The following is a 23,549-nucleotide window of genomic DNA, read 5'->3' as shown; positions in this document are numbered from 1 at the left end:
GATCCTAGCTAGGATCCTAGCTTTCTAAATGTTATTCCACTTGACTAAATTTTTTAGGATCCTAGCTAGGACTTCCTAAATAGGACAAGTGGAATAAGAAGCGAACTAATTAGTCTCCTATGTAGGATCCTAGCTAGAACTTGTAAATAGGACAAGTGGAATAAGCGCTTAACTGACAAAGTCAGTGTTGCCAGATGGTTTCCACCTTTTATCTGTAGTGGGAACTGCTAAATCTGTATTAAAGTCAACAAAAAAATTACCTATTCATCATTATCTACGCCTTTTTTATGAAAAGGGATACATATTGCCTTGATAAGGTGATAATCGTATAATAAATAAAAAAAAATATACTTAAATGAGGGATTTTTATATATATTTTTTAATTTTAATTTTAACAATCTCACATAATATTATAACCTCATATTAAGTCATAAGTAAAACTTTTTAAATAACATGTATCGTAAAAGTGATGATTTTTCGCAACGCAAAAACGGTACAGTATCGTAAGCAGGTAACGCAGGGCGCTTCTAAGATGTCATCTATTTTGCAATTTTCAGTTAGTATAAATTTTTTATTAAGTAATTAAAGTTATGTTTTTACTAAAACACCAACTCATTTATAACAATCTCGCCAAATCGAAACCTAGCAAGTGCGGTGAACAAGTAGTGTGCGTTTATTTTCTTGAATAGGTATTACTATTTGTAGATTATTTCGAAGCACTTTATGATACAGGAAAAAAAGTCAATTAGTTCATGATATCGATTAACTATAGTTCAAGTGATGAGAATCCGTAAACACACGTAAAAAGCTATGCAATTTTTAGAGCCAAATTATTAATTGATGTGACATTTTTAGCACTAATGCCTTATATAGCACGAATAAGGGATTAATAAAACAAGCACAAAATGGCCACGCGATGACGGGAGACTACATCTATACTATTATACTTTATCTATGATTGTTGCATACAATTTTCAGCATCGTTTCTATAAATCGTCAGGTCAAAAGTCTAGTCAAAGTCGAAGTAAAAAGTCAATACAGTCAAGGAGTCAAGTCGGTCGATTCAGTAAAGTGGTAGACGCTTTACTGAAGGTTTCGATGGAGTTTTGGAGGAAACACATAATATATATTATAATATATATATATATATATATATATATATATATATATATATATATATAAACACACCGGCAAAATTAGAGGAACATAACAAAATTTTCAATTTTTTAAAAATGTTTCACTGATTTTTATTTATTTATTTACTAAAATTATTAAAAAATAAATTTTATGTAAATTTAGGGCATAAAAACGTGAAAAATAGAAAAAAATCAGCAAAAATCAAAAAATGAAGAAAATCTTTGAAATTTCAATAGTAAGTTTTAAAGATAAATTCTCCATTTTTATTAAAGAAATGCCATGTTAAAAGCGTTAATGCCTTCTATGGATCTCAAGAGGGCCTGGATACGCCATTCCATGCTTGCATTTTAATTGTCAATCATTTCCTGTGGGATATTCTCCTACTCCTCCAGTAGCGCCAACTCGAGCTCCTGGACACATTTTGAAGCTGGAATTTTAACTCGTACCGTTCACCCATTGATGTGCCACACGTCTTCAATCGGATCCACATCCGTAGACCACGCTGGCCTCTCCACCTGGGCTACGCCAGCATCGTTTAGGTAATAATGCCCGATTTTCTTACTCTATGGACGCACATAAAATTGAAATGACTACCTAAAACTGTGTAAAAGGCACACCATGCAGTTCCACGATGTCGGTGCTATAGCCCTGTACTGTCAAAGTACCATCATCTATAATCATCAGCTCCATGCGGGCTCCAAATCATATGCAACTCCAAACCATTACGAAGCCTGCATCATAGGCCACTGTTTCCGGTAAGTTTGATAGCCTGTAGCTTTCCTTATGATTTATCCACATTCTTTATCGCCTGTCAATACAATGTACACAGAATTTGCTCCCATCACTGTACAGCACAAGATTTCACTCACTTGTCTAATTTTGATGTTCACGCGCAAATCTTAGCTTGGCTCTTCGGTGTCCTGTCTCAAGTTTTGGTGCCCTTGCTGGCACTTTTGAGTTTAATTTAACTTCTTTGAGTCTTCTTCTTACTGTACAATCACTTACACGTTCATCTTGGACCTGTTCCGACAGGTTTCGTGTCTGCATAGCAGTTTGAGGTCGATTTCTTAAGTTTTGTTTCCTTACAAAATGGTCATCCTGAACCATTGTCACCCGATATCTGCCTTGTTCTCGTCTCCGAACGTAAGATCCAGTCTCTCTGAAGCGTTGAAAGTTACAATGAACCACGGAAGCCGACACACCTAAGGCCTGACTGACCGAACGGTAGGTGTGACCTTTCTCTATCGTGGTTACAGCTCTAACTGTTGCAGATGCTGGGAAATCACTAATTTTGTATCTAAGCAATGTGTTCTTCCAAAAACCAAACAATCAAATGAGCTGAGCACACCTTGCACCCCGCTAAAACGCCATTCTTATCAGGAACACTTACAACGTCAATAATCGAAAAACACTTATTAGGGCATAATTGGTATAAAAACCTGTCAACTTGCCAGTTTTGTTCAATATTTTATTTCTTGAATGAGCTTAGAAGCTATAAAAAAGGCTTTCAGACAGCCCGACCCACTTGAGTTCAATTTTGGCCCTTTTTACCTATGTTCCGCTAATTTTGCCAGTGTGTGTATATATATATATATATATATATATATATATATATATATATATATATATATATATATATATATATATATATATATATATATATAACATGTTTAGCAAAATGTGACTTATATAATAAGTCACATTTCACAACATTATTGCTTGTGTGGTGGTGGTGTTTGTAAGTTCTTGCATGCGAGTGTACGCATAGGCAGTGTGGGAGGAGGGAGGTGCTGTACGCATGCCTATGCGTACACTCACTCATTTACTTAAAGGTGGAAGTTGTTTTCGCGGAATATTGCTAAAAATAATAACAAACTAAGGTTAATATCCTACCAATATTACACATTAAAATTATTTAAAAAGCCCATTTGCATTACCACAATTTCAGGAAAATAATACAAAAACACAACATCACTCTTTCACATTCCCGACAAAACTCCGACAGTTGAACCTGGCTACACAGTACATTTGAGTTTGACACATTAGAGGTACGTTTGACAGCTCCCTGGCAAAAAAAAAGATGGAGTAAAAATTCAATGGTGTAGTGAGCTTGTAGTGCGTATTTTATGAAAATTTTATTGTATTTTGAATTTAAGTGAGGTAAATAATTGATTACTATGTAATGTAATAAAAAAAGGAAGTGAAAACATACACAAGCTGTTTACAAATCCGAATCGTTCATGTAATATGAACAGAGAATAATAAAATCGTTAGCATTTTGTATCAAACACAACTTTCACCGCACTTGCTAGGTTTCGATTTGGCGAGATTGTTATAAATGAGTTGGTGTTTTAGTAAAAACATAACTTTAATTAATAAAAAATTTATACTAACTGAAAATTGCAAAATAGATGACATCTTAGAAGCGCCCTGCGTTACCTGCTTACGATACTGTACCGTTTTTGCGTTGCGAAAAATCATCACTTTTACGATACATGTTATTTAAAAAGTTTTACTTGTGACTTATGAGATTATAATATTATGTGAACAGTGAACAAGAGTCATACAAATCAATTTCATTTTTGTAATTTTTATTATTAAAATTTATCTTACCATATTGTTATTTCACAGCGCAGCGATCGTAAATTCATAGTAAAATTCCAAATTTTAAATGAATAAGAAAGCTGAGAAAACCTAAATATACATGCCAATATTAAACCTTTTTACTGCAATATAAATTTGCCACATTTAATTGATGAAAGATGCTGATGCTGATTACAATTTAGTCAAATTGTTCCTCCTGTTGTGTTCTAGTTTGTCAAATGGGCTTTCTTACCTAAAGCTATAGGCTTCATTGGAAGCATAGCCTAAAGTGACAATCATTGGATGGCTATGTATTACTACGCAAGCAAATTGAATGAGGCTTCTTGTAGCGGGTGTCATATGAAGGTAATTTTGTTATTAAAATATTTCCGGCCTGCCATGTCCTAATAATATTGTGCTATCTACCCTTTTGCTAGCTTTGGAAACATAATATTTTGCTCTATGTTATATTATCCATCATTATCTGCTATAATGGTATTCTATATCTTCAGTACCTATGCCTGCCAAATTTTTAAAATGATTTTTAACTACTATAATATTATGTATATGTGTCCCAACACCAGTGTCCGATCCTTTAATGTTATGATGTATGGTATATTTTATTGACGAATTGGCCCTCGACATTTTTTCCCTAACTTTAAAAAAAATATTTAAATTTGACCAATACTTTATAAGAAAATCGTTATAACTTCTAAACTATCTGACTTAGAGCATACTTCTATGCATTATAGGATATTATATATCCTATAAGGAATATTTTATTAAATAACCTCTTTCCATAAAAAGCCATTATTAAAAAAATACACAAATTAAGGCTATTTTTATGACAATAGGACGAAACCTCGCAGAGAGAGAATGTTTTTTGCTAACCGGGTAGAGTCAATAATAAAGTGCCTGCCACGTAGAGGCGAAGGCGAAAAGTTAGTGTTTTTTTGCATAACAAGTACATATAAATGAGTGCTTAAAATATCGCTAGTTCTTCACCAAACACACCGTATATATAATATGTTACCGTTAATGTGCGTAAACCAGTTAGACTGCAGATTAACAAGGTATTCTGCAGATTACCTGGGTGAGTTAGTGAAAGTGCAATAAGTTTATTCTATTCTCACTAAATAACACAAAACAGGTTCTTGTTTGAATGAAACATGTTGTATTTAGTTGTAGAAAATTATTTATCATAATGTTTTTTGGACATAAACAAACAAATATTATATTTTAAGTAAAATATTACTAAATTTTTTAAGACTTTGACGATAGACTGAATGCAAACTACAAACTGGGTAAAGTGCATACACATACAGGTTGTTAGGGTTAACACCGTTATCCTTAAAACCATCAAATGAGCCCGTCAAAATGAACAACTTTTTCTATGAGAACAATTCTGGGAATTTAAAAAAAAACCGGCCAAGTGCGAGTTGGACTCGCCCATGAAGGGTTCCGCAGCAGCAATAAGGTTTATTTTTATGTTTCTTTTGTTTCAGTTGTACTTTTTAGTTTCAGTAATTTTTAATAATTTTTCCATTTTTGTATCAAAATCTTAATGCGGTTTACATACTACATCTATCTACCAAGTTTCAATTAATAAGCTGTTATAGTTTCGGACAAAAGTGTCTGTGACATACGGACGGACAGACAGACAGACATGACGAATCTATAAGGGTTCCGTTTTTTGCCATTTGGCTACGGAACCTTAAAAATGCCATCTTCATACCAATATAAATTGCCCGGATAAGCTTTTTTCATTTGAATTTCACACTTTAACGGATGGCATTGGGGAATCTGCAGATTACCTAGGTAATGTGCATGTTAACATATTCTGTATAATTGTAACGGTAACATATACAATTAACAATTAAGTATAATTATTATAATTATAAGTTGAGGAATGAAATTTTTGTAATTTTTCTTTTATAAACTATTAATAAACGATTATTTTGTTGTTTCCTATTCTTTGGTTTTTATGGTTTACTTATTTCAATGCATTACACACTTTAATTACTAACAAATAGCAAGGGAGCCTTAGAACAAATTTTTTTGTGCTTACTAACAAGCTAATTTTTTGTCAGTAGCTTCATTTTGATAAGACCAACTTAAATGCGCAGTTTGGCAAATTTTAATGTATATTATAAAATGTTAATTTACTCTGAATAAATAATAAAAAAAATCCTTTCTATCTCTGTTAGCTACTACTTTCAAGATTTTTCGCAGATAATAAAGTCTTATCAAAATGTAGCTACTCACAAAAAATTTGCTTGTAAATAAAAAAGTAATCAAAAAAAAAATTGTTCTAGGGCTCCCTGACTATAATTTGTAGAGGTTTTGATTATGTTTCCTGTGTATACATGGTGTAACAAAATAAGTGATAATCCTTTAGTGTGAGTATGAATCCCCTGTATAGAGTTCACTGTAAAAGTAGCAGCAGTGAAGGAGTAACTTTTTTTGTATGGCAACATTCATGATGCTGATGCGATTGCCCATACAAATAAAAAAATTCACAGCCCTACTTTCACAGTGAACTCTATACATATAGGGACACATACACACACTAAAATGTTATCACTTTGTTTAGCTATACCCTGTATATGTAAGGAGTTATATATTCAAATGTTTTAAAAGGTGCCACCTGCACCGGCTGAGCCTCCTCCGCCTCCGCCCGTGGAACCTGCACCATTGCCACCCGATCTTGACCTGATACCTGAAAATGGCCTATCATACTATGATGTAAGTATAACATTACATATTGATTGAGAGTTTCATATATTTAAGATCCTGCTCTTTAAAATGGTTATTTTAAGTGATCAGTTAGGTGTTAAATTTTGCAAAATTTAGAATGGTTTCATTGTTATTCTGAGTTTTCATTTACACAATATTTTGCAGAGTGATGATTATTACTCCATGGTGAGAGGAAACAAGTTTTTGACGGAGAGCGCCTGCAAACACATTGTGATGAATGGGGGAATCAATTTTGTCACTTCTCAGAAAGTTGAGACATCACAGGTAAGGGATTTTTTTAAGTAACTGAATAACTGTAAGTGGTTCTTATTATATTATAATGTCATGACATTTTGATTACTTATTTATGAAGAAAAGTATTATATTTAAATTGAAATATGTACTTGGCTTTAAGTTGTTAATGTAGTAGGTTAAGTAGAAGTTTTAAATGTAGCATTTATTTTTCAGCTCACAGCTATTTTGGCACCGGGTGTAAAGACTATGACGGGCAGTATACCGTATGTCGAAGAGGTAGAGTACAAAGATGGTCAGATTGTGAGTGCATCATTTGAAACACTTGTCGATATGTTGAGACCCGGTACTGGCAAATCATACACCTTCACGTTCCTACTATGCTCAAGACTATTCGTAAAACCACATGAGCTACTATCAAAACTTTGCAAGAGATACACCAAGAACTATGATAAAATAGTGAGTGTTGATTCAAATGTTTATTTATTTACTAGCTGTCCCGGCAGACATTTCTTTGCCAATATAAAGTATTTTGCCCGTATTATTTTATTGAAGTGACTAAATAAGTATGTCACCATGGCAACGTCCATCGCTGTCTCGTCGCACAAACAATGGTCGCCGTCAGTCTCGAGTTGTAATAATTTACTATTATTTATTCAACGAATGCACTTATCAATATAAAAAGTACCCAGTAGCCGATTCTCAGACCTACTGAATATGCATATAAAATTTGGTAAAAACAGTAAAGCCATTTCAGAGGAGTATGGTAACTAACATTGTGACACGAGAATTTTATATATTAGATTATGTTACAGCTTGCAATTGTTGACTAGTGGTAATATATTAATTAAACTTGGCATTAGCGTAAACAAATGCACTATAATAGATATTTCATAAGTTGGTCAATTTTGTAGGCATACTACTAGTGTTTGTAGTTAGTCATCAGTGCAAATTTCAAAATGGCTACAATGATGTAGTTTGTTATTTTTGTCAGAACAATAATTCTACATTCGAAAATTTTTACTTACTACTTAAGTCAATTTATTGCAACTTAGAATAACTTGATAGTGGGAATAGCACACACAATAGATTTTCAATTGTTATGCGGCAGCCGGGTGCCGCTTGGGGATTGATGGGTTATACTAGTATTTTTTCCTTAACTGGAATACAACCATTGCCTCAGAAGCATAGTGTGAGTGTAGTATATTTTCAGGAGATGATAGAAAAGGAAATAGCGGACATGGTATCACTGGTTCGTGTACTTAATCTGTGGACCTCGATGTTTCCATATGATTTCCGCGACGACCGTGTGATGGCCATAGTGAGGAACATAACGCAGAGGTATGTGATTTTACGATTGTAACCCAGCAATAAAGCAGCTTTCACCCAATCCAGTTTTTCTCATACAGAAAAGTAGTATGCTCACGATATGATATGATAATAAATTCGAAATAATTAACTTCTAGTATTTTGACCACAAGGCGTTCCTTATCCATATATGTCGCAGTCCTCTGGTTTAATCTGCGATTCGATTGAATGGCTAGCGCATTCATTGAATTACACCATTCAATCGAATGACTAAAGGACAACTCGTCAAGACGTTGACTGTGACGATTAACGTCTTGACTAAAAGTCATATTATTATTATTATTATAGTGAAGTCGATAAATGGGACGCTATATTTTTTTAACCTTCAAGCGGTCGCGCGGCGTCGAATCGACTCCCCTCAATACATTTTCGTTGATATTATCGACATTTCTCGTTGAATCTGTATCACTCTCTCAGTAGCTTTTCATAATTTATCTATCTACAAAAAAAAAAAAATTGCTTACAATTACTCGCCGCACCCCCTTTGCAGCAAGGACCTCAATTGTTTTAGTCTCGGCGCCGGCGTCGAAAAGACTCCGCGCGCCTCTCTTATAATTTCATATGTAGTTTTATATAATTGAGGCAAATTCTATGTTTATTTATAAAACTAAGTCGTCGTTGACCGATAATACCGAGTGTTATTGCTAGATGAAGAAAAAATTGGAACTAGGATAAGAAAATTCCGATCACTTTTTCTGCCGCTGTTCACACAAGATAAGCTACTTTGGACACCGGATTTTATAATTCAGTTTTTACTACAAATACATTTAATTTTCTGGGTGAACTGTTTACTTTTAAAAAGAGTAATAATTATATTTATGAAATAATAAATAATGTTGACTGAAAAGTGTTTTCTTTCCCAAATTCACCTACGACGTCTTTTAGGTTACGCGCGACCATTGTAGTTACAAAATAGCACGCGCCCGCTTGAAGGTTAAGGAGCCGCTGACGGAGTAGTTATGGGTAATTCCATGCTGTCATATTGTTTTATTACAAATAAAGCACAATAAAGTAAATCGACAAAATATCAACACAGTGCTATCAGGACCATCGATTCTGAACTGTACTGCGAACAACTGATGAGATTAAAGCAAGAAGTTGAGAGAAAGCGGCCGGAATTAATCAACAGAAGTGGTGTGGTTTTTCACCATGATAACGCTAGACCTCACACATCTTTAGCCACTTACGGGAGTTTGGCTGGGAGGTGTTAGTGCATGCGCTGTATAGTCCTGACCTCGCACCTTCAGATTTCCACCTGTTTCGGTCGCTGCAGAATTCCTTAGGCAGTGTCAGGTTGACATCACAAGAGGACTGCCAAAACCACTTGTCGCAGTTTTTTCATCAGAACCCCCAAAATTTTTATAGCAATGCACAATGGGATCATGTCCCTACCAACAAGATAGCAAAAAGTTATCGAACAAAATGGCACCTATATACTTTAGTCAATTGTAATTTTATAAAAAAACCTCTTGAATTTTTATATAAAATGCGAAGAAACTTTTTCCCCAACCTTACTAATACATTGGAACGGGCCGCTGCCGCTTCCGAGTCCCGACTCCCGCCCCTCTGCCCACTGATTTCGAGCCTTACGTGATTGTATTAAAATTGAAACCGTATAATTTAAAAATTAACCGTTAGTTCACGAACCGGTGGTAGGCATCATGTAGGATATTCTGAAAGTATTTATTTTAAATTTTTTAAATTTATTAAGAAATAAAACAAATTTGATTTTGATTTTTGATTTTGATTTGATCAAAACTGTATTATTGTGAGATAGCTGAATCAACCTAACCTATATAGATGTGCGGCGGAACACATGTCATCCGTGCGCGTGGAAATGTCAACGATGCTTGAGAAATTGCTGGACAAACTCACAGCGTTGGAGCAATACGAAGAGACGTTGGTTGATATCCCTCACGCCACCAACGTCGATCAACTTCCCATGGTGAGTTAAGACTTACCTACTTTTTATTACATTACATTTTTAAGAGCCTATACTGTCCCACTGCTGGGCAAAGGCCTCCCCCTAGGTTATCTACCTGTCTCGCTCTAACACCACCGCAGGCCATTACATAGCTTTATATTTTTTAAATATAGAATGAAAGTTTAAATTACTTTGATTATATTGTTTAAATTACGTTGGTTTTAATATTAAAACTTGAAACAACTGGTGCACTGCCTGTCTAGCATACGCCAACGAGATATCTCACTCTACATGTTTTCTCGATGTTTGATGGATTGTCTCTTCATCTCTATTGACCCTAGCATGTCAAACATTTTTTTTCACGTAGATCTATCATCGAAATAACACATTTTTATAGAGTGTTATCGAGATAATGTCGAGTTTTTGACATTATGAGACGAGTCGTTTTTCATTATCTCGAGAGTGAGATATCTCAATGGCGTATGCTAGGCAGGCAGGTAACACTCACATCACTACCTACTTGGTAAATTAAATACAATATTCTATTCTGAGGGTGTTTGACTAAAGATTATTTATCTATTAACTTGCACAGATTAGCTAACATTAAAACGTTAATTGTTCCAATAAACAACACTCTTAAATAGATCCTGATTACTGACGAAACACCTCTGAAACTAGGTATTTTTATTTTACTTATTAGGCACAACTAACAGTGTAACAATAATGGCATTACCAGTATGAGAAGGCTTATACCGCCTCAGAGTCGAACATTAATTAAGTACTTAAATGTGATTAATTTAATTTTTTTCAAATCAATCAATCAATCAAATTCCTTTATTGCCAGAATGTAGTACATGATCATGTTCTTATAAATTATATGAAAGTTCCAATACATTCTTGCCATTACACTGGCGTGCAATTCGTTATAATATAAAATTAACTTATAAATAGAATATAATTAAACGCATTACACCAATAATTATTATAAAAGAAATATGTAAAAGATAAAAATAATAAATAACTAAAATTAATAAAAAATATTGTCAAATAACTAAGTAATCATGGTACAAAAAATTAAAATAAGCAATATGTCATTGTCAGTAATTAAAATAATATAATTTATTTTATATCTTCAACATATTTCATGTATTCGTCAAGTTTATAAAAAGAGTTTTCTAACGTATGAAATTAATTTCATATGAAATTAATATGTGACTTCCAGTCACAATGCATGTCAACCATAAGACCTAGAAATTTTGTACATTTAACGTTTTCAATTTTAATATCGTCAAAAGATATATTCATTTCGTGAAAAGATATATTCATCGTCAAAAGATATTTTACACAAGCCTCATTCATTATCTGTCAAACTCTTCATTAAATTGAAGCCTGAAGGCTAATCATAATTAAATGTCTCTGATTGCGGCAGTTATGTATCATTGCTGTAAGTTTATTACGTTTTCAACTGATTCTTCTCGCCGGGTTTGTTCCTGAACCTGTGGTAGGTCAACAAATAAGACAATGGAAGCATTTAAAGCAAAGCTCGCAAGCGCGCGCGTAGCTAAGTTAAAAACTGGCTCAAAACTCTAGATTATCGAAAAAAAGAACAATTGCTACGAGAGATAAATAGATAGACAACACACACACACACACACACACACACACACATACACACAAACACACATAGCGCGCACTTAAAATTAAAAATCTTTAATTAGTAGCCAGAGGCTCTTTTATTTGTTATTCAAATATTATACCTGTTTTTTTAATCTTAACTTAACTATATGTCTAAAAGAAGAAAAATATATTGGTAATATGCAGGACAGGCTCAGCCTAGTGCAGGCGCCAAAGTTATACAATATGTGTAAAGTCTGTTATTTATTGTCTTCGTAAGTTCGTATACAACTGTATTGTACTCTTACGTCATATTATAACAACACAATGTAACAGATGCTAAAAGTTTTTAAATAAAGATTATTATTATTTGTGTCAATTCACAAACTTAAGAACTTTTTAAAATATTTCTTTTACTTCTTCATTTCTCACTCCAGGGTGACATCCTAACACTTGGCCTCACACCGGTGGAGCTAGCCAATCAGCTCACCATAATGGAACTACATCGGCTGTCGTTTGTTGGTCCCGAGGAGTTTGTGCAAGCATTCGCACCAGTACAGTCTACACAGTCAACGTCTGGCAAAATTAATATGCACCACCCCGAAGCTAAGAGCACAAGGAATTTAGAGGCCTACGCTGACTGGTTCAACCGTCTCAGCTATCTAGTCGCAACGGATATAGTCAAGGTATCTCACCTTTTTACCTTCTTTTAAATACCCCTTTAAAATGTCTTTCGTAATATTTGGTTCTTGCTTTCAAAGTCCCAATTTCAGGGGAGTTATTTCGTTTTGAAATGCAAATAGAAGTATATCATTCGACCATGTTGTCATTGCTTATAACTTTGTTCTCGCAGTACTTATAACCCACGGTAACCGTAAATCTTTCCATGATGAAACTATCAATTTGCAAGTCTTTAATTCTAAAAATTTCAATTAAGATGATCAAGCAGTTTAAGATAGAAGGGAAGAAGACTTACACACTTTTCCATTTATTACATTAGTATGGGTTAATAATGACTATGTCAGGTCCAGCACACATAAATAAAGTGATTAAATATATCCAGGGTGTGAAGAGCAAATATCGTGCGCGCGTGTTGGAGCAGTGGGTGATGACGGCGCGCGAGTGCTTCAACCTCGGCAACTTCAACTCGCTCATGGCCATCATCAGCGCACTCAACATGGCGCCGGTCGTCCGCCTCAAGAAGACGGTGAGTATATCGTGCTATATACGCATGCTCGACCACCTTCAACGCTCAATATAGCAAGGTAAGATGAAATATCAAAATTAAGAAATTGTCCTGTCGACGCTCAATACAGCAACTAGCAAGATGAGTAAGATGAAATATCAAAATTAATAAACTGTCCTGTTGACAAGACGGTTAAGGTAGTGAGAAGATCGTTGAGATTGCACTGCCATCTTATATTATATTATATAAGAATACTTATATTATATATCATTCTTATATGTTTTATTTTGTACACAATAATAATAAATATAAAAACCTCCATTTGTAAAAGTTGATACATAGTCAGTTGACAGACCCACGTCATTAATTGGTTGGATTATGTCAATTCAATGTAATTTGTGATCTGTCGGCTGGGTTTGACATAACGTGATCAAATTACTTGAGTCCGCCATCTGCCTATAGTAGGGGAGGGGAGAGTGCTATTCCTGTAGTTATGTCGCGTCGTCAGTGCTTTATATGGAATCTCTTTTGGGGTACATTAATCTGACCGATCCGATAATATTTCAATACTTCAAATAACTTTTATTAAACCTACCACGTGAGAAATCTGATTTCTATACCATGGTAACTAGACACATCTCGGAAGTCTATACAAGCTTAATTTGACACGCTCGAGCAGGTCGCGAAATCCCCTCTTCCCCTCCCCTACTACTAGGAATGTGTTCTGTGAAGTACTATAAAGTGGATAGTAGTAATGATTGATTATGTTATAGTGGAGTCGAACGTCTGCGGTGTGCGGCCAACAGCTGCGACAGCTGGAACTGTGCGTCGAGCCCAGCGGTAATCATGCAAGGTAAGCACATGGCTACACAAAGCCTTACAGCGCGTCCCCATCGAACACGGCGCGAAGTCGTCACCGTCTCACGGTGCGGTGCACCGCGTGTCCCTATTCAGGGTGAAACTTCCGAACAAAATTGCGTTCGTAACTTAAACGAGGCATATGAAAATACCTATCAAAGTCGCGTTATACATATATTGTCAGATTTCAATCAAACTGAATAGGGAGATTTGCTGGGAATACGAAACGGGTGGCACGGTGACGACGCCGCTTCGTGTTTGATGTGGACGCGGCATTATATTTGGGTGGTTACACTAAGTTCGTGTCCTAATACCCTCTACTGACGATACTCCCTTACTTATGAACAATAAATGTTGTTGATTTAAGATGTTGTACGTAAAGCCGCCTCCCCATATAGGCGACCGCGTTGTCCGACGCGTTGGCAGTGCGCTTGCAACGGCGTTTGTGAGTAATCCACACATAGGAAGGTCGTTCAGTATTCTTTAGATCGCGCCAATGTGCGGACGGATTCAAAATGGATGTTGAGGCGCTAACAGCTTCAGCTGTATATTATTATTCACAGCATTATATGCTATGCATTAGGTACTTTGTAAAATATGTGGATAATAAAAAGTTTTTAAAAGGTATTCTGGAAATAAGTAAAAGATTATTATTATTATTATGATTAATATATATTTATTATTAATTTATATTTAATTTATTTTGTTTTTAGTATTTGTTGTTATAGCGACAACAGATATACACAATCTGGGAAAATTTCAGAAATTTAGCTATCTTGAGACCTGGATACAGACAGACAGAAATGCAGACAGACATTGAAGTCTTAGTAATAGGGTCCCGTTTTTGCCCTTTGGGTACGGAACCCTAAAAAACATCGTGAGGAAAATAGCATGTCCAAGAACCTTATTTTTTTTGCAATTTTGATATGATTTTTGGCTCCACAATCATTTTTTACTTTGATAAAGCTCAATAAATTTAGATGTTTTCTCGATACTCAAATTGTTCGCTATTTCGTCAAGTTAGATGTTAATTCGCCACAAGAAGGAAACGTGCATTCTTAATCGCCGCTCCGGGCGAACTGATCGCGCGGCCTATGTGTGGATGGAGCGCGAAGCTTGCGACAAATGTCCTTTGATCTTTGCCGACATTTCCTACTCCGCACCGGCAAGCTCGCAAACGCGTCGGCCAACGTCTAAATACCTACGGCCAACGCGCGAACGCCCGTTCTACACATTGGGCCAACGCGTTCGCCTATATGAAGTGCCGGCATAAGATGTTATACGCTGCGCAAATGCGCAGCGTATAACATCTTACGTCATATTATGACGTTTCGATTTCGTCAGGCAACAAGAACTTGAATAGTTATTCAATATATAAATATTTTTGTTTCTCAGCGGGCCTATGATTTGCCGAGTGCTTTATTATCATTAAGATAATCGTAACATACAATGTACTTCCCAACAGGTACAGAGCGGCCCTGGCGGCAGCGCCTACAGAGACCGCGGTGCCCCTTTTATCAGTCACGTGCAGAGATCTACACTTCGCGAACCAAGCATCTCCCACTAAGTATGTATAGGTATAACGAGTCACATGACAGTCCTCAGTTACCTGGCAAAAGGTGTCGGTATAAGTACTGACTGATTCTACTATTTTTTATAATATTATTGTGCCTTATTTGAAACGGTCTGCGTTACCTAGCAGAATTGACGGACATATACAAAATAGTAAAACAAGTTCTGAATATTATTATAAATATACATATGTTATATCAATGTAATTACCATTTATAATGTTGTTACTTGTTATTGAATTTAGCAACACTATAAATGTTAAAACACATCGATATAAACAATAATTGTGAGGTGGCTGCCATTGGCCTGAACCAGCGTAAGATTCCGCTCGATCGAAAGATCTTCATTGCCGCTCGTATTTCCGCAAGGTATTTTAACCGAGGTATACTTTGACCGTCAGACTGGCCGGCAACCGGGTGAACTTTGAGAAGCTGTCTCTACTGGCGCGGCACGTGAACGCGCACCTCGCCGCGCGCCGGCTGTGCGACGCCACGCCCCCCGCGCCCGCGCCGCCCCGCCCCCGGCCCCCCGCATCGCACTACCTCGCCCGCGCTACTCTCACAGAGCAAGGTGACTTCCGCGCTTTCGCTTTGTAATTGTCCATTTTGCAAGTGCAAGAGAGTCATAGTTGCTTATGCCAGTTCGCAACTTAATTTTGAAACTGTACAAAATTAAATTTATAAGAAATATGTTCAATTTTGACATCAATTATCTAATTGTTTGTATACATTTTCAGCGCTTGAAATAACTTCATTCGAACGCGAGCCACCGGTGGACCATTTGGAGAAAGAACGATTGAAGCGCTTAAGGGAGCCGCATAAAGGTTTTTAGTCATTATAATATTATATCGAACATCCTTATTACAAATTATTTGCATTACTACGGATTTGTATCTGAATCACATAAATATTTACAATTTAAAAAATTCATATTTGTTCAAAGTGTTTATATAATAATTGTGATTTCGATGTTTTAGTAAGGTGACAGCCGTTTTTTGCCAAATTTTTATACCATATTTTATCTCGTCGTCGTAACGTTAAAATTCATCAAAATGTATAAATTGCACATCTAATATGAATATACATTATACAATAATCATAAAGTTAGTACTTTACTGTAGGCAATAAAATGCATGGAGGATCTAGGTTGATTATTCAATATTCATGTCTAGTTTTTGGTCGTGCTGTTTTACCGATCATCACTGCGAAACTCGGCGACACTAGGTGGCGCTAGAAGCTTCACTCATCGATAAAACAGTCTTGAACGAAAGTTTATTTTATTAGCCATGCAGAAGAGAATTCTGCCTCGGTAACTATTTATAAATAGTAGTGCTGTTTGTCTCAAACATTTTAACTCTCTAATGTAATGTAAAAATATCTAGAATCTCGATATTTTATGTTGATGTATGAACGATGATTTTATACAAATATTTTATAAATTGAACACAGAAAAGTGTGTTAGACTGTACTACTTAAATACTCATAGATTACGGTACGAAATATTATTTGAAGCCAATTAAGTGATTTATTTATTTCAAAATGTAGCTCGACTTCCAACATGATGCATCATTTTTGGATAGTTTCATAGATATTCATTATTCAGTAGCATAGAATCTATAGTACATTATATTATTGTGTCCGACCTTAGTACCTTATCCCACCCACCTAATAAATAGAAGTAAGTGTTTCAAATTTAATTGTATATGTAGTAACATACATTCGCATTTTCAAATTTCTAGATGTCGTGGTATTGGAGAGATACATATTTTAAATGTTTTAATTATTTACGGTTTTCTGGTAAAATTTTAGCGAAAGCGCTATTTTGGAAAATAATACTCGCAGTTTAAAGATTTTAATTACGATATATTTTTATCATAGGTACTGACAATGTCAGCCTCAAGTGTAAACACGGAACTCTAAAAATGGTGTAGGCCGCGCACATATATCACTGAAACAGTCAAATATTGCGCCTTTCCCATTCATTTTGAGCTATGTTAAAGTTGTCTCGGCTTAGGTCTGAACTAATTATGCTGTAATGAAGTAACTTTTTTGTTATAAATAGTCCTAAGATTACGTTTCGCAATTTTTTTTAAACGTACACTAAACGCTGAAGGCCTAAATAATAAATATCTTTAATATATTGCTCTAAAAACTTAAAATTTACCAGAAAACTGTAAGATATATGTTTAGCATTTTATATTATCGTCTAGAGCTTTTTAATACAATTGTTCATTATTCACATTAAAATTTTATGAAACATAATTTCAATCGTTTATGATATAGAATAAGTCCTCGTAATTGGAAGCCTATCGAGTTAGAGGAAAAATGAATTCTATGAATTTGAAATAGAATAGGTAGGTACAGTAGTAGATTTGATCTACACAACAGTTTAAAACCAGTCGTTACTCGATGGCCTTTTTTAAATTGTTATTTTTCTTTCTGGGTAAAACAGTATTAACCTAGAAACATTTTAATTTTTAAACATTCATTTTATAAAGATTTTTTCTAGTTTTATTCAACTTATTTCTCAATAAAATCCGTACTATGTCGTTCGCATTCAAGGGCATCTAAGACTCAGTACAAAGGATGCAAATTTAGTTTTCATGAGTTTTAAAAATAATAATGTTACGAATTTTGGGAAATCAAAAAGACGATCATTAATTAGTACAGAAATTATGAATAAATAATTAAATAATATATATGACACAGTGCATCTTATTTCAAGTAAACAGTCTACGTTATCCTTATCACAAAAAATTGACGTAAATTTAAGCATAATATAATATATTTTTGTTCGTAAGGATCGAAGCGACAACAATCGAACCGCATACAGATTAAACGAGACGTCCGTGGCAAAGAAAGGGCAATGTTTTTTTTAAACAATATGAAATCATAATAAATAGAATTATAATGGTGACATAATGATACCTAGCTGTAGTTTATACATTTCGCTCAATATCATAACTACTGATCGCATAAATTTTATACATTTTTTATTTAAAATGCTCAAACCTATATTATTGAAATAATTAAAGTAATGTTGAATATTAACAATTTTCGATATGAGACTTTATTTGAGGCTATTGATAAAATAAGTTTAATTATTTAGAAAGTAATTTATATTGATTACTTTGTGTGTTTTGAATCACTTTTGATAACATTTAAGAGTAAAGTTTAAGAGATTTTAAACTTTTATATTTAGGTCAGGGGCGTCGTCTTTAAGAAAACTTATGGGGATGCTCATTTGATGCTTTGATAAGGGAGAGAAGTATGAGATGAGGAAAACACACTGTTCAACCAGTTTAACATTTTTACGTACCTTATTTCAATAAAGTGCACAATATAGCATAAGGGTCAACCCACACGTACCACAACCACACGACATCCACAACCTCACCACAACCACACCACGTGGTCGGGCGTATATTTCGTATTGGAAATGAACCAGACCATTCACACGTACCACATTTTGCAGTCGTTGTCGAACATGTCTTGCATGATACCGACCACATCCCAACCACGGCCGACCACATCGCAACCACAACGTGGTTGGTGGAGGTTGCGTCGATGCCATGACGGTGCGCGCACACCGCCCGCGCTCTTTCCCCCCTCCGTTTCATTGACTTTCGTACGTAACCACATCGCAACCACTGGCGACAACGTAACCACGTTGGCATGTTGTCGGTACCACAATGCAACTACAAAAAGCTGCAGTAACACCATTCAAAAGTAACCACTGCTCGACGACATTGTGTCGTTGCGATGTGGTGTGATTGGGGTACGTGTGAGTTGGCCCTAAGGTTCAGCTCAGACCACAACGTGCCGCGAAGATGTCGTGAGATACGTTTCTAAATTTGTATTGAACTGACAGACTTCAATTGCGTGAGACGGCAAATTACATTGAAATCTGTCATTTCAACAACCCTCATGCAAGTTACATTCTTTATCTACGGGTATCTCAATTCTCAAGGTGTCTACGCGTCGCGTTGCGGTCTGAATTGACCCTAAGATACAACTTACATAAAGTTACAACTTCGCAGATTGAAACTCCTATCCCTGATTTGTTTTTGGATGCCTTGAGCACTCGCGGAGTCGGCGCCCCTGTTTAGGTCCGAATGATATGTCCTACGTTTTGGACTTAGGCCATCTTTTACTGAAGTTCCTTTTATCTAACAGTATTGACAGCACACCATTGTAAGAATATCTAAATTTTATGGAATCGTACATTTTCCAAATGATCTCAATTTTATTGTGTGAGTGTTTTGGTGTGTCGCTTTATATTGTGTTTATATAATGCCGAATGCGTTATGTCGAGTGTTCTAAATAATGTCACTTAGTTTTAAAGATATGTAGTACTATTACTAACCCTATTCTTATCTAACTGCAAATCATAAAAGTTTTAGGAGCACATTTTGTTAAGTATGATTATGATTTATAAATGATTTTACAATTATTATAATTTGAGCTTGAAAATTACTTGGTGACCAAACTAGGTACTTACAGAAATATTTAAAAATTTGTTACACGTTAATGTGGTGAAGAATAATTATTAAATACTTAAATTAAAAAAAATGTTACTTAATAATATGTCTGATGTATTCTGTACCAAGAAAGGGTTTGAATGTAAAAATAAGTTGTTTCTCTAAATATTTTTTTTTCATAAACTTGGATGTACTCAGTTTTTTAAAGTATACGACATGTAAGTATCTTGAATTCAAGGAAAAATATATTAAATATACCTAATATATTAAAAATAATTTATTGTAGGTGCTTTAAGAAACTATTGAAAAAAACTTACCCTAGGCGACCTTATATTGTCTAGGCGACGAGTTGTCTGGCCAATTCAACTTCATATTTTATGCCTGACAACTTTCTCTTAAATCTCTAATATCTGAGAAGAGCATTAAAATCTGTACATAGCAGTTTGCCAGTGCGTCTAGCATCCGCGTACAATGAGATAATATCTCACTCTCGAGTGTAGTAAATTTATATCTACATATATATCTACATAATGTTAAAATCATTTTTTGACATTAAGTCGATAGATTTTGACGACAGATCTGCACGAGAAAAAATGTACAACTACTCCCAAATTAATAATGCGCATGGAAATCTTCGCTAATTGTCGTAATCACGAAAACACAATCTATGAAACTTGCATTTTGCACCTTGTTCAAAGGAAATAAAAGTAAATATCATATAGCCGGTGGCTGTCCGCTGTCGCTAATGGCTGGTTTACACGTATTAAGTTGATAAGTAGTTAACTAAATTTTAACTTAATTTTAAGTTGTTAATTGAATGTAAACACAAAATTTAGTAGCAAGTAGCAAGTTAAAATTTAGTAAGTACTAAACTAGATGACAATTAGAATTTAGCTACTACTTATCTACCTAATACGTGTAAACTGGCCATAAGTCATAACTCACCGGGAAGCCATAGCGGCGTTACCGTGGTAACGTCCAAGCAACGTCAGGTGCCTCTACGTCGCTGCAAAGCGCTGTTTTTCTTAGGGTATGCGCGCACGGGCAACTTAGTTGCTCGGCGATTTATTTGTCTCTTGATGAAGTCTAGGAGCTAGTATGAAAGTGCGCGCATGTAGCGACGCAACTCTGGGCAACTTTTTCGTTGCCCAGAGCCCGCGACGCAACTGTCTCCTTCCCTATTGGTTTCTATGCAAGTGTGCGCACGGGCAACAAAAAAGTTGCCGACCGGCCAGTTGCCACTCGACCGCCGCTGCGTGAGTTTGTGTGTACTTGCAGCAATGAGTTTCTAAAATACCACAGTAAATACTAGAGTACTTTCGACACTCATTCTAAAGTAAATTAATTTTTTTTTTGGGTATGCTCTCAATTTCATAAAACTAGTATAAAATTTCCCGAGAATCAGCTGATCGCTCCATAGTGGATGCACCCAATATTTTATTTTTCGACGCTTTCTTCGATTTTTTATAGCGAGTGCAACGACCACAGCTGTCTCGACCAAATCCATGTTGATAACTGTCAAGAAAAAAACTGAAAAAAGTCGGGTTGCTATCGCTTTCGTGCTCGCACCCCGGCGACATGGCAATTATTTTTTCGAAAGAGACAAATAAATCGCCGAGCAACTAAGTTGCCCGTGCGCGCATGGTCTTAAAGTTAAGTTTAAAACAGCGCTTGCAGCAACGTCTTCTGACGCTCGGGAAATACGACCGTTGCCGAAAAATTACGAAAATTTCTATGCGCACTATCACTTTGGGAGCACTGTATGTCATGTTAGGGTCAATAGAGATAAAGAGACCAACCATCAAACATCGAGAAAACATGTATACAAAATTTTCTCGTTATGTGCTTAGGCTTGCTGATCTAAGCGAAACGATCATTGATTATTATTGTATAAAAATAAATTATTTTTACTTCAGATTTAAAATTGGTCCCTATATTATTCTAACCGTCTAACGTATACAGCCTTCCCAAGGCACTGCCAGATATTATGTAGAAAGTTACAGTAAATTATTAGTTTTAACAAAAAATTAAAACCGACTTCCAAGTTAAAACAATAACATTACTTATTCTTATATGAACTAAAAAGTATTAAATAACTCTTACTCTTTAGTAGTGCCTCTTTCTGCTTTCAGTATTTGCTTAAACGTCAACTATAACTCTGTATACAATCTTCATTATTTTGAAGTAGGTACCAGAATCTCTGCTCTGCTCAGAATCGTGAATTCTATGACAAAATATTTAAATTTTTTTGGACTGGTAGCGACTTTTGATTGTGTGACAAAATTGTGAAGATTGTATACCTAGACTAAGACCTACTGTTTACTAAATGAACCCTGTGCGATCTACCAAGTACCTATATTTCTTGAAATCTTAAATGAAACAGCATAGTTTAGAATGGTCATTGCGCAGTCTGGTCTTATTATTATTTATATTTTTTGCCTGGCCACGATCGACTGGACTAACAGTCGCTATCGACCGGTTGGCCACCCCTGTTGTATACAGAGTTATAGTTGAGGTTTAGGCAAATACTGAAAGAGGCACTACTAAAGAGTTATTTAATACTTTTTAGTTCATTTAAGAATAAGTAATGCTCTTTTTGTATTTTGCAATGCATTTACGAAGTACGTTCTGACTGCTTAATAGTATTACAGTAAGTTTAAAATATTCGTTTGAGAGATTCTCTATTAATCAAGATATAATATAAAAAAATCAAAGTACTTATATTGATACGCAAGAAAAATATTTATAAAATTATAAGACTTAAAAACAATCTTATTCAATTCAAAACGTAGAAAAGTCGCTCGTTTTTTTAAAGTGATGTTTATTATTTGGTAAGGCTTACTTTTAATGTACTCAATACTCTTACATTATGTATGTCTTTGTGTTTTTATGTTTCGATGGAGCTGCTATTCTTAAACGACTGTTGTACTCAAAATTATGTTTTAGTATGTAATTAAATTGCCATGACTTAGGATTAATTTTAAATTATTTTACTTATAAGTTGTGAAATGTAAGCACCGGTTTTGAGGTTTGCCTGTATGCTTTGCCGTATATTGTTATATTATGTTATCATAAATAACTTTTCGATTGTTATTGGATCGTATGTGTGCAAAAATTGAAAAAGTACTTAAATACTTACTTAATATACATTCCACAGATAGACTGATGTATGTTTAAGTTCGTCCATTTGTATGTCTTTTTATTATTGTTTTTTTTTTGTTTAAATATATTTATTTGATGCACAAACGCTGCTCACTTATTTTAACCCTATTCTTGGTACTGTGTACAATTTGATACATACAACTTTAAAAAAATCCCGAGAATTTATGTAATGTTTTTTTTAAACTTTTATTATTTAATATGGTAGAAAATATATTTATGCTCAAAATAAAAAACCTTTTTAAATGCTTGCAACAATAAAATGGGCAATATAGCGCAAGATAGCGGGCCGATCGAATGCGTCTTCACATCCCAAAGTAAGATTATTGATTATTTATTATATTTTGTTTAAATTGTTTTCAAAAGTAATAAAATTTCAAAAGCTTATGGTATATTATAACCACTAACGTTATTTTCCAATAGCTAAATATATTATTAGTGCATGTAATCTTTATTGTTTTTCGAGTGTAGCAAATGTGATACACTGCTAGATAGCAAACATTCTAGATATTTTTTACTGTGTATCAAATATGTGACATTGCCAGATTTGTATAGATATACAATTCCTTTGTTTCTTTCGAAACTGGTTATATCTAAAGAGCCAAAATATAGTCATTATGTACTTAAATTATCTATATTTTTGTCATTCACAGATAATTCCTCACTTAAGCACGCAACAA

General features: G+C 34.8%; 1 protein-coding gene across 1 annotated transcript; it reads left to right on the top strand.

Annotated features, from left to right (window-relative positions):
- Positions 1-3,240: 3,240 nt before the first annotated feature.
- LOC121739245 (ras-GEF domain-containing family member 1B-like) lies at positions 3,241-18,226 on the top strand. Its single transcript, XM_042131603.1, has 14 exons — positions 3,241-3,297; positions 3,952-4,086; positions 6,361-6,465; positions 6,622-6,741; positions 6,925-7,167; positions 7,922-8,049; positions 9,877-10,021; positions 12,052-12,300; positions 12,678-12,821; positions 13,574-13,653; positions 15,124-15,225; positions 15,631-15,800; positions 15,967-16,053; positions 18,031-18,226. Exons 2-14 carry the CDS (start codon positions 4,024-4,026, stop codon positions 18,123-18,125), a joined length of 1,731 nt encoding a protein of 576 aa, XP_041987537.1. The 5' UTR covers positions 3,241-3,297; positions 3,952-4,023; the 3' UTR covers positions 18,126-18,226.
- The last annotated feature ends 5,323 nt before the right edge of the window (positions 18,227-23,549 follow it).

Source organism: Aricia agestis, chromosome Z, assembly GCF_905147365.1.
Source record: "Aricia agestis chromosome Z, ilAriAges1.1, whole genome shotgun sequence".
Taxonomy (NCBI): domain Eukaryota; kingdom Metazoa; phylum Arthropoda; class Insecta; order Lepidoptera; family Lycaenidae; genus Aricia; species Aricia agestis.
The sequence above is the reverse complement of the archived record's forward strand: the minus strand, read 5'-3'. Positions and strand labels throughout refer to the sequence as shown.

Excerpts from the sequence above, each read along its gene's own strand:
- LOC121739245 (XM_042131603.1), top strand. The coding sequence starts at position 4,024 with ATGGCTATGTATTACTACGCAAGCAAATTGAATGAGGCTTCTTGTAGC. Across the intron at positions 7,168-7,921 it reads CCAAGAACTATGATAAAATA|GAGATGATAGAAAAGGAAAT; the intron begins GTGAGTGTTGAT and ends GTATATTTTCAG. Across the intron at positions 12,822-13,573 it reads TCGTCCGCCTCAAGAAGACG|TGGAGTCGAACGTCTGCGGT; the intron begins GTGAGTATATCG and ends ATTATGTTATAG.